The 13,414-nt window shown below is 50.5% G+C and overlaps 1 protein-coding gene across 1 annotated transcript; it reads left to right on the top strand.

The window, feature by feature from the left end:
• The first annotated feature begins 1,764 nt into the window (after nucleotides 1–1,764).
• LOC147972694 (uncharacterized) lies at nucleotides 1,765–2,247 on the top strand. Its single transcript, XM_087524431.1, has one exon. The coding sequence runs from the start codon at nucleotides 1,765–1,767 to the stop codon at nucleotides 2,245–2,247; it is 483 nt and encodes a 160-aa protein (XP_087380557.1).
• The last annotated feature ends 11,167 nt before the right edge of the window (nucleotides 2,248–13,414 follow it).

Genomic DNA, 13,414 nt, shown 5'->3' with positions numbered 1-13,414 from the left:
ACATAAGGAGGAAAAATTCAGAGACATGGGATCCAATATTTTTTTTGTTCACTTTGGTTCAGAGGGAGATTGGAGACATGTGATTCACAATGGACCTTGGCAGTTTGATTTCTCTGTTCTGATCATGAAAGACTATGAAGGGGGTGTACGGCCATCGGAGATGGTGTTTGACAAGATTGATATATGGGTTAGGGTGTGTGATCTACCACCTAACAAAAGGACCGAGAAGTTTGGGAGAGCACTGGGCAATTGGCTGGGATCTGTGGTAAAGGTGGATGTTGATAATGATGGCATTGCTCGGGGTCAAAACCTTCGCGTCAGGACGACGATATCAGTTTTCGAACCTCTAATCCGCTGTTTCAACTTGAAGAAGTCCAAGGAAGATAAGGAAGGGACATGGTATGATTTTCACTATGAGAAGATTCCTCACTTCTGCTTTGACTGCGGAAGGCTTGTGCATGTGGGTGGGGTGTGTACTCCACCTGATGATACCTCTGTTCATTGGGGGGAGTGGTTACGCGCTTCGCCGGGGAGGAACACCTATGGGAAGGATGGCTCGACAAGTGCTGCGGCCAGTAGTAGCAACAGTTTTGTGAGCTCGCAAGGAACGGAGGGACCTGCTGCTGTGAAAGCCTACCCCCATATCAGAGATATCCCTACCAAGAGGAATATGTCCTATGATTTCACCGCTACTGCTGCAACCCACACTGGTGGACGCTCTAAGCAGGAAGGAGAGAGGGGCACTGACCGTAGATCGGGCGAGGACAGCTATGTGTACCCACAACGGGGTGATCTGCGGGACGGATTGGAACGGAAAAAAGAAAGAGATCTGAGGGAGAAGTTGGAGGAGCAGTACTCTCATAGGTGTAGTGAAGCTGAACGGGACGAGGGCCATGATAGGAGAGGAAAAGGTCAACTGTATGGCCAGGGATATGATGGCTACGAGGAGAGGTACTCGCGCTATCGGGTGCATGAAGAGGACAGAACGGGGTCACCCGTTATGCATGGCAGATCCGATATGCATGAGGAGAGGCAACGACGTAAGGGATACTACGTATGTAATCATAGGAAGGAGACTGACGCCCTTCATGGAAGCTCATCACACTCGAGGATAGACGATGCCAGCAGGAAAAGAAGGACTAAGCAAGTGTGGGTGGCGAAGAGCGACAATGACAAGCAGGGTGGTAGTGATGTGTTCATTCGCGATACAAGACGCAAGACGTCCTCAGTGTTTGACCGCATCATGGAGAAGGATGATGGATTGGCGGACCCGGACAACCGGGCCCGCCGGGAGCGATCAATCTCCTTGCCTGGAACTGTCGAGGACTGGGGTTGGACTCGACAGTTGGCGAGCTCAGAGACCTGATACGGTCCCACAACCCAGCGGTAGTGTTTTTGAGCGAGACAAAGAAAACGACCAGGGCGATGGAGAAGCTTAAGTGGAGCTTAGGCTTTAGAGAAGGGGTGGCTGTCGATTGCAAGGGGAAAAGTAGTGGTTCAGCGTTGTGGTGGAGAGACAATGTGCAAGTAACAATTAGGCCGTGGTGCCAATATTTTATTGATGCTGCGGTGAACTTCGAAGACAAAGCGTGTAGAATCACTGGATTCTATGGTGAACCTAATACTGATCTTAGGAGCAAATCTTGGGAGGCACTATGATTCCTTCAAAGACAGGATGATCAGCCATGGATTGTTCTTGGCAATTTCAACGAGGCCCTCCTCTTGACTGAGCAACACGGTGGTAACTTAAGAAGCTTTGCACAAATGGATGCCTTTCGGGAGTGCTTGGCGGATTGTGGCTTAGCTGACTTGGGCTTCTTGGGTTACCCGTTCACGTGGGATAACAGAAGAGAGGGTGCTGAGAATATTCAAGTTCGCCTTGATAGAGCGGTGTGCAATGATGGTTTTCTCGCCATGTTTCCTCACACTACGGTGGAAAACATCATCACTGAAGAGTCTGATCACAACGCCATAGTTGTCAAGGCTAGGGAGACGGCTCCCGATGCCCGGCAAAACGGCCCATGCAGGTTTATCTTTGAAGAGATGTGGAAAGAGCATGAGGGTTATGATCCCATGATCACTGAGGCATGGAACCAGGTGGCTGCAAACGGTCTAGGCGCGGTGAGCATGTGTGACAAATTAAAGGCCGTGACCGCTGACATGCAGCGGTGGGGTAGATCTGTATTTGGATCGGTGCGGCGTCAAATTAAAAAGCTAAAGGTCAACCTTGAACATGCTCGACAGTGAGCTTTGGTCTCTGGTATCTCACTGGAGGTTCGGGACTTGGAGAGCCAGCTTCGTGAACTCTACGAATGGGAAGAAATCATGTACAAATAGCGGTCTCGTGTTGGGTGGCTCAAAGAGGGGGACCAGAACACACGTTATTTCCAGAATAGAGCCAGTCATCGGAGGCGTAAAAATACGGTGCGTACCCTAAGAAGAGAGGATGGCAGCCGGTGCACCTCGGACGAAGATATGAGGGCTATGGCGGCGTCTTTCTATGCTAATCTTTTCACTTCGGAAGGCTCGATCGGAGCGGACAGGGTCCTCTCTCTAATGGACGAGGTGGTTACTGATTACGTGAATAATGCCCTCATGGCGGCTATCTCTAACGAGGAGATTGAACGTGCTTTGTTTCAAATGGGTGCAACAAAAGCCCCGGGGCCGGACGGCCTGCCTGCTTTATTCTACCAGAGACACTGGTCTCTCTTGAAGACGGATGTGTGCGCGGCTGTACGCGACTTTCTTGGCGATGGTGCTACGCCGGATTCTTTCAATGACACCATTCTGGTCATGATTCCTAAGGTTACCTCTCCGGGGTTGCTAACCCAGTTCCGCCCCATAAGCCTCTGCAACGTCCTGTACAAGGTGGCAGCCAAGGTTCTTGCAAATAGGTTAAAATGTATCCTTCTGGTGATGATTTCTGAGGAACAAAGTGCATTCGTGCCCGGGAGGCTTATCACAGACAATGTTCTGGTTGCATATGAGTGTGTGCACGCGATCCTCAGGCGTAGAAGGAAGAAACCGCTTTGTGCTGTTAAATTAGATATGATGAAGGCGTACGATCGTGTGGAGTGGACCTTTCTAGAACAAGTTATGCGGAGGCTTGGATTTGCTCAAGGCTGGGTGGACATGATTATGAGATGCGTTCGGACAGCGAGATTTTCTGTCAAGCTCAATGGTGGCCTTTCGGAGCTATTTCTTCCCACACAAGGACTCAGACAGGGGGATCCGCTCTCGCCATATTTGTTCCTGCTGTGCGTGGAAGGTTTTTCTGCTCTTCTTAAGCGGGCACAGCTGGAAAGGAGCATCAGTGGGGTTTCCTTCGGTGGCACTGGCCCCCATGTGACCCACCTCCTCTTCGCGAATGATAGCATTGTCTTCTTGGAGGGTTCTCAAGGCAACCTTGAGGCTCTCCGGGATATCTTACAAGTATGTGAGCAGGCTTCGGGCAGCGAGTAAACCTCTAGAAATCCTCTATTTGCTTTGGGAAGGGATGCTCGGTGGATAACAAAAAACGCTCTGAAGGGAGTAATTGGCATAAGCTCTGAGGCCCTTAGTGAAAAGTATCTTGGTCTACCGACGGCGGTAGGCAGATCCAAGGACGGCACCTTTCAATATGTGAGAGAAAGTTCAAAAGGAAAGGTGATGGGATGGAAAGGACAGGGTCTATCTAAAGCTGCTAAGGAAGTGCTTGCAAAATCCGGGTTACAAGCGACACCGACGTTCACCATGAGCTGTTTCCAACTATCCAAGAGAATGTGCCGGATCCTGACCTCTATCTCCTCAAACTTCTGGTGGGGTTCAGCTCATGGTGAGAACAAGGTGCACTGGGTGGCCTGGGACAAGATGTGCCTGTCCAAGAGAGAGGGAGGCATGGGATTCAGAAACTATGAAGCTTTCAACCAGGGCCTCCTCGGCAAGCAAGCTTGGAGGATTTTGCAAGTCCCGGATTCCCTTTGTGCTAGGGTTTTACGGGCTAGATATTTCAAGGACTCGTCGATTATGAGTGCCACATGTCCTGCCAATGCATCCTTTACCTTCAGGAGCATCCTCCACGGGCAGGATCTGCTACGGGAAGGTGCGGTTTGGCGTATAGGAGATGGTGCAAAGGTGCACATTCATCGTGACAATTGGATTCCTCGAAGGGGCAGTCTTCGGCCACTGGGCCAGACGTTCATTCCTGGTTCGACCCGGGTTGCAGACTTGATCTCGGAGGAGGGAAACTCGTGGAACGTAGCTAAGGTGGATGCGATGTTCACGCCGGACGATGCTGCTGACATCAAGCAGATCCCGATCGGTGGCCAGGGAGTTGATGACTACCTTGCCTGGAACTATACCAAGGATGGAGTCTACTCGGTCCGGTCAGCTTACCACCTGACAATGCATTTGAGGAAGGCCACCTCTTGACGCCCGGGATCGTCTTCATCTGTCAACTCTCATCGGAACTGGTTAGCCATGTGGAGTACCCATGTCCCTAACAAAGTCAAAGTTCATACATGGAGAGCCATGCGCAATGGGCTGGCCACTAGGTCTGAGCTTCTACGCCGACGAATCAAACCGGGTGTCTTTTGCACTGCGTGCAGAAGAGAGGAGACTCTGCTGCACCGCTTCTGGAGCTGCCCTCATTCGCGACAGTTCTGGGCGGCCTTGGCAGATAGGCGCAGCATTCAGGCCCCTTTTCCACCGGCGGGCATTGACTCTAATTAGGCCATTGGAAGGTAGCTCTGGAACTGGATGGGAGAAGCTCGGGAGGAGGAGAAAGAGATGCTCATGCAGGGTTTATACGGTCTGTGGCTAGCAAGAAATGAGGCGCGGGATGGAGTTCGCATCAAATGCCCATCAACTGTCGCATGTTCGGTGGCGACACTCATGGACGAATGTCACTTGGCGTCCTGAAAGATGGAACCCACCCGAGACTGACTGGATCAAGGTGAATGTGGATGGCGCGATCTCTTCTGCCACGGGGAACGGCGGCGGTGGGGTGGTTGTCCGGGATCACACTGGTGCTTTCCGGGGTGCCCTCACCCAGCTCTTCCCTAACAAGACAAAGCCGGAGATCGTAGAATTGTTGGCTTGCAGAAAAGCTTTGGAATTTGGCCGGGAGCTTGGCATCCAAAGGATTCATGTGGAGATGGACTGTAAGGAAGCTGTTAGCATGATCAACTCTGCACCCCGGAATTTGTCAATGGCGGGACCTATCGTGGAAGATATCAAAGAACTTATGCAGGGCTGGACCGGGTGCAGGATCACTTGGCGCAGGAGAACGGCTAATCGGGCGGCTCATGTTCTGGCAAAAGTACCTGCATGCGATGGTGTTTCGCTGGTTTGGAGGTTTTCTCCCCCAGATTGTATCCTTAGTGTGTTAGCGGACGAGATCCCAGACTTTGCTTAATATAAGTAAGATGTTTCCCTTAAAAAAAAAAGAGAGCGCCAGAGCAGACTGCGGAATGGAACGGCGCACAACGGAGCAACGTGGGCGAGATGCAGCCGCAGGGCGTGCTTGTGGCCAGGGCCGCTCGCTGCCCTACCCCGGACTCAGGACCCCGTGGTCCGGACTGGCTGCCGGCCGGCCGGTCCATCCATCTTTTCTCCGGAAGCCGGTGGAGTGATATGACGCGCGCCGGCGCACAGCCGGGTAACTGCTGATGCAGTATTGCATACATTGCTGTCGATCCGAGGTTAACCTAGCTAGGTAGTTGGTGCAATCGCGTGCCAGCGAGGCGATGCGCGCACCGCCACAAAGATGAAATGCCGCATGCATGCTATCCATTTGAGGAACACAGTTTGGGACAAGTTTTCCCAGACGAAGTGAGTACTAGTTAATTACTCCACTGGCACGTAGTGTGCGTGAAACCTATATGTTTCAGATACGGCAGCACAACTCTAGCAGACCCCTTAAATTGCCCTGACCTGTAAAATAACAGTCAGTTTACAGTTTAGTGCAGAAAAAGTGACCTGAACAGAAACCTTAAAAGCGTCCGACCAGTAAAAAATTGTGGGGCGCGGTAAAATCCCCCCTCCGACCCATGAAAACACAGCCCCCCCCCCGACCCGTCGGTGCCCTGTATCCCGCGGAAGCGGTTGGCGGGAGGGACATTTCAGCTCGTGCGCTCCCCGCATACGCCCGCCACCGTCGCCGCCGGTCGCCGCCTATGATTTCGGCGATTCGGAATCGCGCCGCGAACCCCAGATCCGATGAGCCGAGGCACTGCAATGTCGCCGCCGCCTCGGATCGACCGCCTCCACCTGCCGGCCACTCCGGAGTCGCCGATCCGCCACCGGTCGCCGCCGCCCCGGTGAGCCCCTTTTCCTTCCCCTTGAGCCCCACCCGCCATAGAAATTTCGTTGATGTGAGCGTTGATGCGAGCTTCGATGCGTTTTTTTAGATGGATTTGAGCCCGTGCAAGCAATTTTTGCTTGAGAATTTGTCCTAGTCGGACGACTCGGATGTGGAATCGATGCTCAAGTGCCATCGTCAGCAGATGGTCATGGCGGTCCTAGCCATGAAGGAGGAGGAGGATCGAAATTGCAAAAGACGACAAGGTTCGACCGTCAACCGTCTTTGCATCCCTCGCAACCGCCATCTCGGATGTGTGATGTTGATGAAGACTACTTCGCGGACAATCCAACCTATCCGCCACACCTCTTCCGGAGAAGGTATCGAATGTGCCAATCACTCTTCATAAAAATTGTGCAAGCTTGCGAGGCCAATTGCCATTTTTTTACTCAAAGCAGAAACACTGCGGGCTTGCGGGCTCGCGCGGGCCATGTGAATTCATAATATTCTGTTTCACGGTTCTGCTATGCAGGTTCTGTTCGGCCACAACCCTCGCGAGCCCGCAAAACACGTTTTTCGCGAACTGTAAACGCGCCATATGGGTATGTGATTTAAAGGGTCTGCTAGAGTTGCTCTTACAAGTTAGCAGAGTGAAACTGTTAGTGAAGTATATATACTCCGCTAAAATTTCATCGCACCTAGCCGATCCCTTAAAGTTAGTGGAGTAAAACTAAATTTGCACAAATTCGATCAATTTTGAACCGAACAATGATGCATTTAAACATAAGTCCAACACATAAAGTTCTTGCAACCGAACATTAAACATAAACTGGAACTAAAACTAAACTTAAAATAGTTTCGGCCGAAGTGGAGGTTGAGCCAATCCTTCCGGGTGAAGCCACCCTCGATGAGAGACGGGTCCACGCCGGTTTCATCGCTTTCGTCGTCGTCGGGGAAGACGCTCTGCCACTCCTCAACATCGATGTCGTTGCCGCTCACCTCGCCGCCCGTGTTGCCGCCATCGTTGCCACCCTCCTCGTCGGAGATGACGATAACTTCGCCGTCATTGACGGTGAAGATCACCCGCCCCGCCTCCACTTACTCTGGGTACTACCGGTGGAGGGCGTCCATGTAGGCCTTGGCCTCGACGCTCCCTCGCCTTCCGGTCTTCCCGCGTCATCCAAGCGGACACCACCCCCAGCTCCGGCGGGACGAGGTCAACCGGCCGCGTGCCAGTGGGAAAATTGAGCCTCGGGTCGCGGCCGTGGAACCGGGCTGCCACCGTTCGTATTCCATGGCTGCGAGCTCAGCTGTTTGGAAGGAGCCAACCCACTTCCGCGTGTGGGTCTCGTGGTCGGTGATTTCGGCCACCCAAGTCCCCCACGACCGCTGTTGGACGCCCATGTAGGTCGTTGTCGGTGGCCGCAGCGGAGGAAGGTCTGGGAAGTCCGCAAAACGCGTGGGCGCCGCGACGACGGGCGGATCATTCGAGTGGCGGCGGCTCAAGGAAGCGGCTGTGGACTACCGCGTCTGGCCATCAGGAGGAGGGAGGGCGGTAGGTCAGGGCGGGGGCCGGCGGCGGCGGGTCAAGGGGGAGAAGAGGAGGCGGGGGAGAGGAAGAGAGAGTGGGGATTTTTTACTCGCCCGCAGCAAGCCGGAGTAAATATAAGGAGAGGATTGAGGATGGAGTAAATTTTTACTCCACTAACAGTTATCAAGGATCGGCTAGGTGTGATTTAGAGGATAAAAAAACTAGATTTACTCCATTACGGCCGGATAAATGATTGGTTAGAAATGCCTTATAGTGTTAAAACAGATCCCACTAAGCGGTCTTTTCCACTTTTCCGGTTTGCTGCCAAGGGCCCGTGAACTCCTACTGGTACACACTAAACAGGCCACCTAAACATTGAGGGGTAAATGCTACATTATTTACCGAAAAAGAGGATAGCATCCCGGCCTTTGCATTGATCGATGCCCACAACCACATATTATTAAGCAATGCAACGGGAATCCAAGCATCGACGCTGAATGAATTGAGGCCAAATGCTCAGAATCACCACAATCTTACCACAAACCCCATGGTTGTTTTTTCTGAGGAATCTGTACACATAGTTTTATTATCTCTAGAGAACTGAATAATAATAACCACATGGAATACAGAGTCAATTGCAGAAAACTACCACATTTGCGGCTTGGTTTACGGAAAACCACCAAGTCGTTAATCCGTTGCAAAAACACCGTGATTTCACTAAACTCTTTGCTGAAAGCACTTATCGGGTGATTTGATCCGTTTGATCACTTTCTGACAAGTGGGGCCGGATTGTAAGGAGCTTAACTGGACAAAAATTAGCACACACACCCCTAGACATTTACAAAAAACGCAATCAGACCCCGCCCTTGACAACCGCGAAGCACTGGCCCTGCCGTCTGGTACGCACGGCGATGCCCTTGTCAGCGTCGGAGACAGGTACGGCTGCGGCGAATGACGAGGAGGCAACTGGGGAGCGCGCATTTCCGAGGCGTTGTCCTGCCGGTGCTGCAGCAACGGTGGCGGTCGGGTCGGCGTCGTGGAGCACGCGCCGGGAGCCGAGGCGGTGGAGCAACACCCTCCTCCGACGTGGTCAAGGATGGGGGCGGAGGGGGAGCAGGCGACGAGCTGAGTCCACCTGCTGGACAAGTTGTTCTCGTCGCCCTCCTCCACGAAGGAGGACGAGCTCGAACCAGAGGCCCCTCCGGCACCGTCCACGTTAGAAGCTCGGGTAGGAGCAGTGCACGGCGGCTCACGGCATCCGCGCCATGGAGAGAGGGCAGCAGTCGGGCTTCCGGCGGCGGCAGCGGGGGCCGGTGCTGGCGGCGCGGTTGGCTGTGAGGGCGCGCGGTGGCTGCCTCCTCCCGATTGGAGAATGCGGAGCGAGGCGGCCGGCGGCGGCAGCGGCATTGCGGCTGTTCCTGCTGCGAGGGCGGCGGTAGCGGGAGCTGCCGGCGGCGAGGAGCATAGCACGGTGAGCATGGCGAACGCGGCGAGGAAGGGCTTGAGGTCGGAGCAGAGGAGCGCAGTGGATAGGGAGCAGGTGTTGATTGCTTTTTATTTTTAGATCTAGGGGGCTGTATGTAATATTTTTGCTAAGACACCTCCTTACAATCTGGCCCCACTTATCACAAAGTGATCAGACGAGCCAAATCGCCTGATCAGTGCTTTCTGCAAAGAGTTAAGTGAAATCACAGTGTTTTTTGCAACGGATTAACGACTTGATGGTTTTTCGTAAATCTAGCTGCAAATGTGGTAGTTTTGTGCAATTGACTCTGGAATACACGGTAAGCAACCCATACTTATTTGCAAACAAACGGAACTGAATAATAGAGGATTTTTTTTCTCGCCTACACATAGCTTTGGAATTATATGACTTGGTATTTTTGGGCTTTTTTTGTGTCTGCATTGGTGTTGGCTATGTGCATGCAGAGTAGGGTAGATGCTCATTGTGTTTTTGTCCTTTTGATGCTTCATTTGAAAACCAGAAAAATATTCTCTTTTCAAGAAGATGTGCCTTCTGACAAGTTAGGAAGAATCCTTCTGTACGATATTGAAAGCCGATAATTTTCAATACTATTAAGGATCAAATTTCGATGTGACCAGGCATTTTTTTGTTTGGTGCTTTGTTATTTCCGACTGCTTAATGCAAAAGCAAAGCATGCTTTTGCATTAACTGTTATTATGCAAGTACCACTCCTCCCTCACATCTATCAATTCTAGTTACTTATAATGCTTCTTTCATGGATGAGGGCATTTGTTCTACTTTTTGATTTAATTGTTGACTATGTATGTTCTCAACGAGTTGAGGTCCTCTGCGGTACTGTACGGTGTTGTAGTGTGATTAACATGTACGGCCGGATACACACGACAGTGACTATACTGTACCGTAAAATACTGCAGAGGATGCTAACCCGTTCTTGACCTAATAACCCAATCTTCTGATAACGGCATACACAATTTGATATGTACATCGACCCACCTCCATACAACTATCTCTACCCATTAAATACTTGTTGGTCAATGCATCGTGGAATAAGTTTCCGCTGACTCTATTCCCAGCCCAGCGGCATCCTTGACGATATCGTTAAGGATTTCGTGGGGAGATTGTGTGACATCCTAACTTAATAGGAATGATAGACTACTCGTATCAATAAGGTGCATCTTTTTTCGGAAGATCATCCAAACCTCAAAGTTAAGCGTGTATAGTTTGGAGTAGTTTGAGTATTGTGACCAACTGAGAACTTGATATCATGTGCGCATGAGTGAGCACAAAGTGCGCGGAGAGACTAGTGTTGATCTGTAGGGCAGTTTAGATCTCGCTAGGCATAACGATCGGTAACCAATAGCTATGGCCTGGGCATTACAATTGGTTTTAGAGCCGATCCTCCTGGTTACACGGGTGTGTGCGGGATAGGTGCGTGGGCATGTGGCGCATGATGTGTGTGGCAGTGCACGCACCAAGCTTTGTGTGGAGGAAGCTCGTAGCAGTGCACGCGCCAAGCTTCGTGAGCATAGTCCACTTGCTTTTGATAACTACATACGATGGCTTCTTGAAAATACTCAAGTTGAGATATGCCCGTCGGCATATAATGAGGATATTCTTGAAGAACCCATAAACTTTGAGGATCTATCAAAGGGGAAGTACAACAGAGATGTCAGGGTAGGGCACGGAGTCCCTGCTGTTCCGGTGATTAACTATGTGGTAAAGTGTTTCTTCTTTACTTTCCCATTGGCCGTATTACACATGTTTGAATGGCTAACGTGTTCATTCTTTATCATCCGCAGCGCACTGAGATCAAGAAAGCAGCTGATGAGAGCCAGTCTATTCTGAAGGAAACACCGGTTGGAAAAGGCAGTGATGATGGTTCACTACGAGCATTTCTCAAGGTACATATCGCATTCACTATGAGAGCCAGTCTATGTTGAGGAGTCTGATATCATATACACTTGTTCATGTTACAGCGTCAGGCCAAGATGTTAAGGCGGTTATCGAATCTTCTCGGTTGCCGTGATCCCGAATTTGATGAACCATCTGCCTCTAGGTCTGGTACACCATCAAACCCCTCATCTCACCATCAGAGGGACGATGTGAGTTCCTCACATGCTTATCTGGATGATGAGGGTTGGGTCACCCAAGAGGTATGACTAATCCTTTAGATGTGATTCTCACTTGATTACGACGTCGGTCTTCACCATATTGTTTGATTGTGTGATAGGGCGATGAGCTTTATGATGACATGACTTTGGCGGGCGCTCAACTTCGGTCCCCATATGTGTTCAAGCCTAGGCAGCCCAGACGCTGGTACTCGCCCAACGACTTTGACAACAGGGGCAACCCAAAGGTGGTCGTAGGGACCTCGTAGATGGCTAGCTTGGATCATGAGGTGGAGGCGGAGGAGGAAGTGCAGGAAGAGGAGGCTCCTCCACCCAGGAAGAAGAAGATTGCCTGCAGGCGTGGCACCAGGAACACGCGCGGAAGGCATTAGTGCTTGTGTTTGTTAGTGCTCTTTTAGCCGTTTCATTAGGTTGATGAACTTGTGATGTTATGTTATATGTTGGTGAACTATTACTAGTGTGGTATTTGTGTTTGCGAACTAGTAGTATTGTTGAATTGTCCTAAATGATGTGATGATCAAGTTATTAGTTGTCTTTGTTCAGTATGTGCAGTTTACAATAATTTTAGCGATGTTCAAGCAAGTTATGTGAGTGCTGCATGAGGCCAAAATGGCATCTGTTTCTCTAGTTTGGCAGTTAACAGCACTGTAGCGCCCAACACCCAGGCACTGCACTGTACTGTGCAGCACCCAACGCTTAGACGCCGCACCATACAGTGCAGCGCCCATCTCGTAGGCGATGCTCAACTGGCCATGGCTATCCAGAGAGCCACAGAAGGCTTGCAGCACTGACCGTCCATGAAAAATACAAAGTCAGAGTGCAGCGCCCAACTGCAAGGAGCTGCACTGTACTGTGTGAGGCCTATCCCTTGGGCGCTGCACTGTACTGGAAAAACTGAGTTTACAACACGTTCATTTCACCGGAACATCATAATACTTACAATGACTGCAGCATCACAGCAATTTGAACAAACACAAATTTTATGCCGATGAGTTCATAACTTAAGACAATTCAAACATTACTACGACATGGTTCATGTAAGTGCATCTAGTGCCACCCCTAGTTGGTTTTGGAGTATTGACGACAAACCTAGTTGAGGGACTAATGTGTTTGTGAGAATTGCAGGAAAACACAGGTAGAAGTCCCTCATTGATTCGGTTTTACTACCAGAAATGACCCCTAAAAATGTATGAAGACATTGAAGACAAAGGTGGTACATGAAGATATTCACTTTGAAGACTATGACAAAAGAAGACACGTTATGAAGCATATGGAGCTCGAAGACTTAGATCTTTCGTAGTTCTTTTTCTTTTGTGTTGAGTCATAGGAACCATCGTACTGTTAAGTGGGGTCCAGGAGAACTAGTCAGAATGACTGAAGTGATGCCCAAATCAAAAACCTATGTCTTCGAGTGAAAACAATGAGAGCGAATCTTGTCCAGAGCCGGACAAGTTAGCTTTGCTTGTAGCCCAAATAAAGTTGCCATGAGAGTTCGAAATCTGACCGTTGAGACACGTGCCAGTTCCTTAGTGACCCAGGGTCATTTCGGACAAATCAGGTCGGGTTGCCAAGTGGCTATAAATAGCCCACCCCCACAACCATAAACGGTTGGCTGCTCAGATTTCAGTGCACGGCTTTTGTCGTTTGAGAGCAACCCACCTCGAAGCCTTTGAGAGAAAAAATCCTAGTGAGGAGAAAATCCCTAACCACCCAAAGCCAGAGTAAATTGGGCATCACTTAAGTCTTCGTGTCTGTGTGATCTGAAGACTTATTACACTTGAGGACTATGAATCCTCCAGACGGTTAGGCGTCGCATTCAGAGCATCCAAGAGACATTGTGGATTGCCAGTGAACGAAGTCTGTGAAGGTTTGGGAGTCTACCTTGAAGACTTACCAGAGTGATTGGGCGAGGACTAAGTGACCTTAGCTCAAGGAGATTACGGTGAGGACTTGGTGTCCTGAACTGTGTGTTCAGGACTGGGTGTCCG

This window comes from Triticum urartu, chromosome 5A (assembly GCF_056163025.1).
Source record: "Triticum urartu cultivar PI428250 chromosome 5A, HENAU_Tu73, whole genome shotgun sequence".
In the NCBI taxonomy this organism is placed as follows: domain Eukaryota; kingdom Viridiplantae; phylum Streptophyta; class Magnoliopsida; order Poales; family Poaceae; genus Triticum; species Triticum urartu.
Note: the sequence above shows the minus strand (reverse complement) of the source record. Positions and strands in the feature narration are given on the sequence as shown.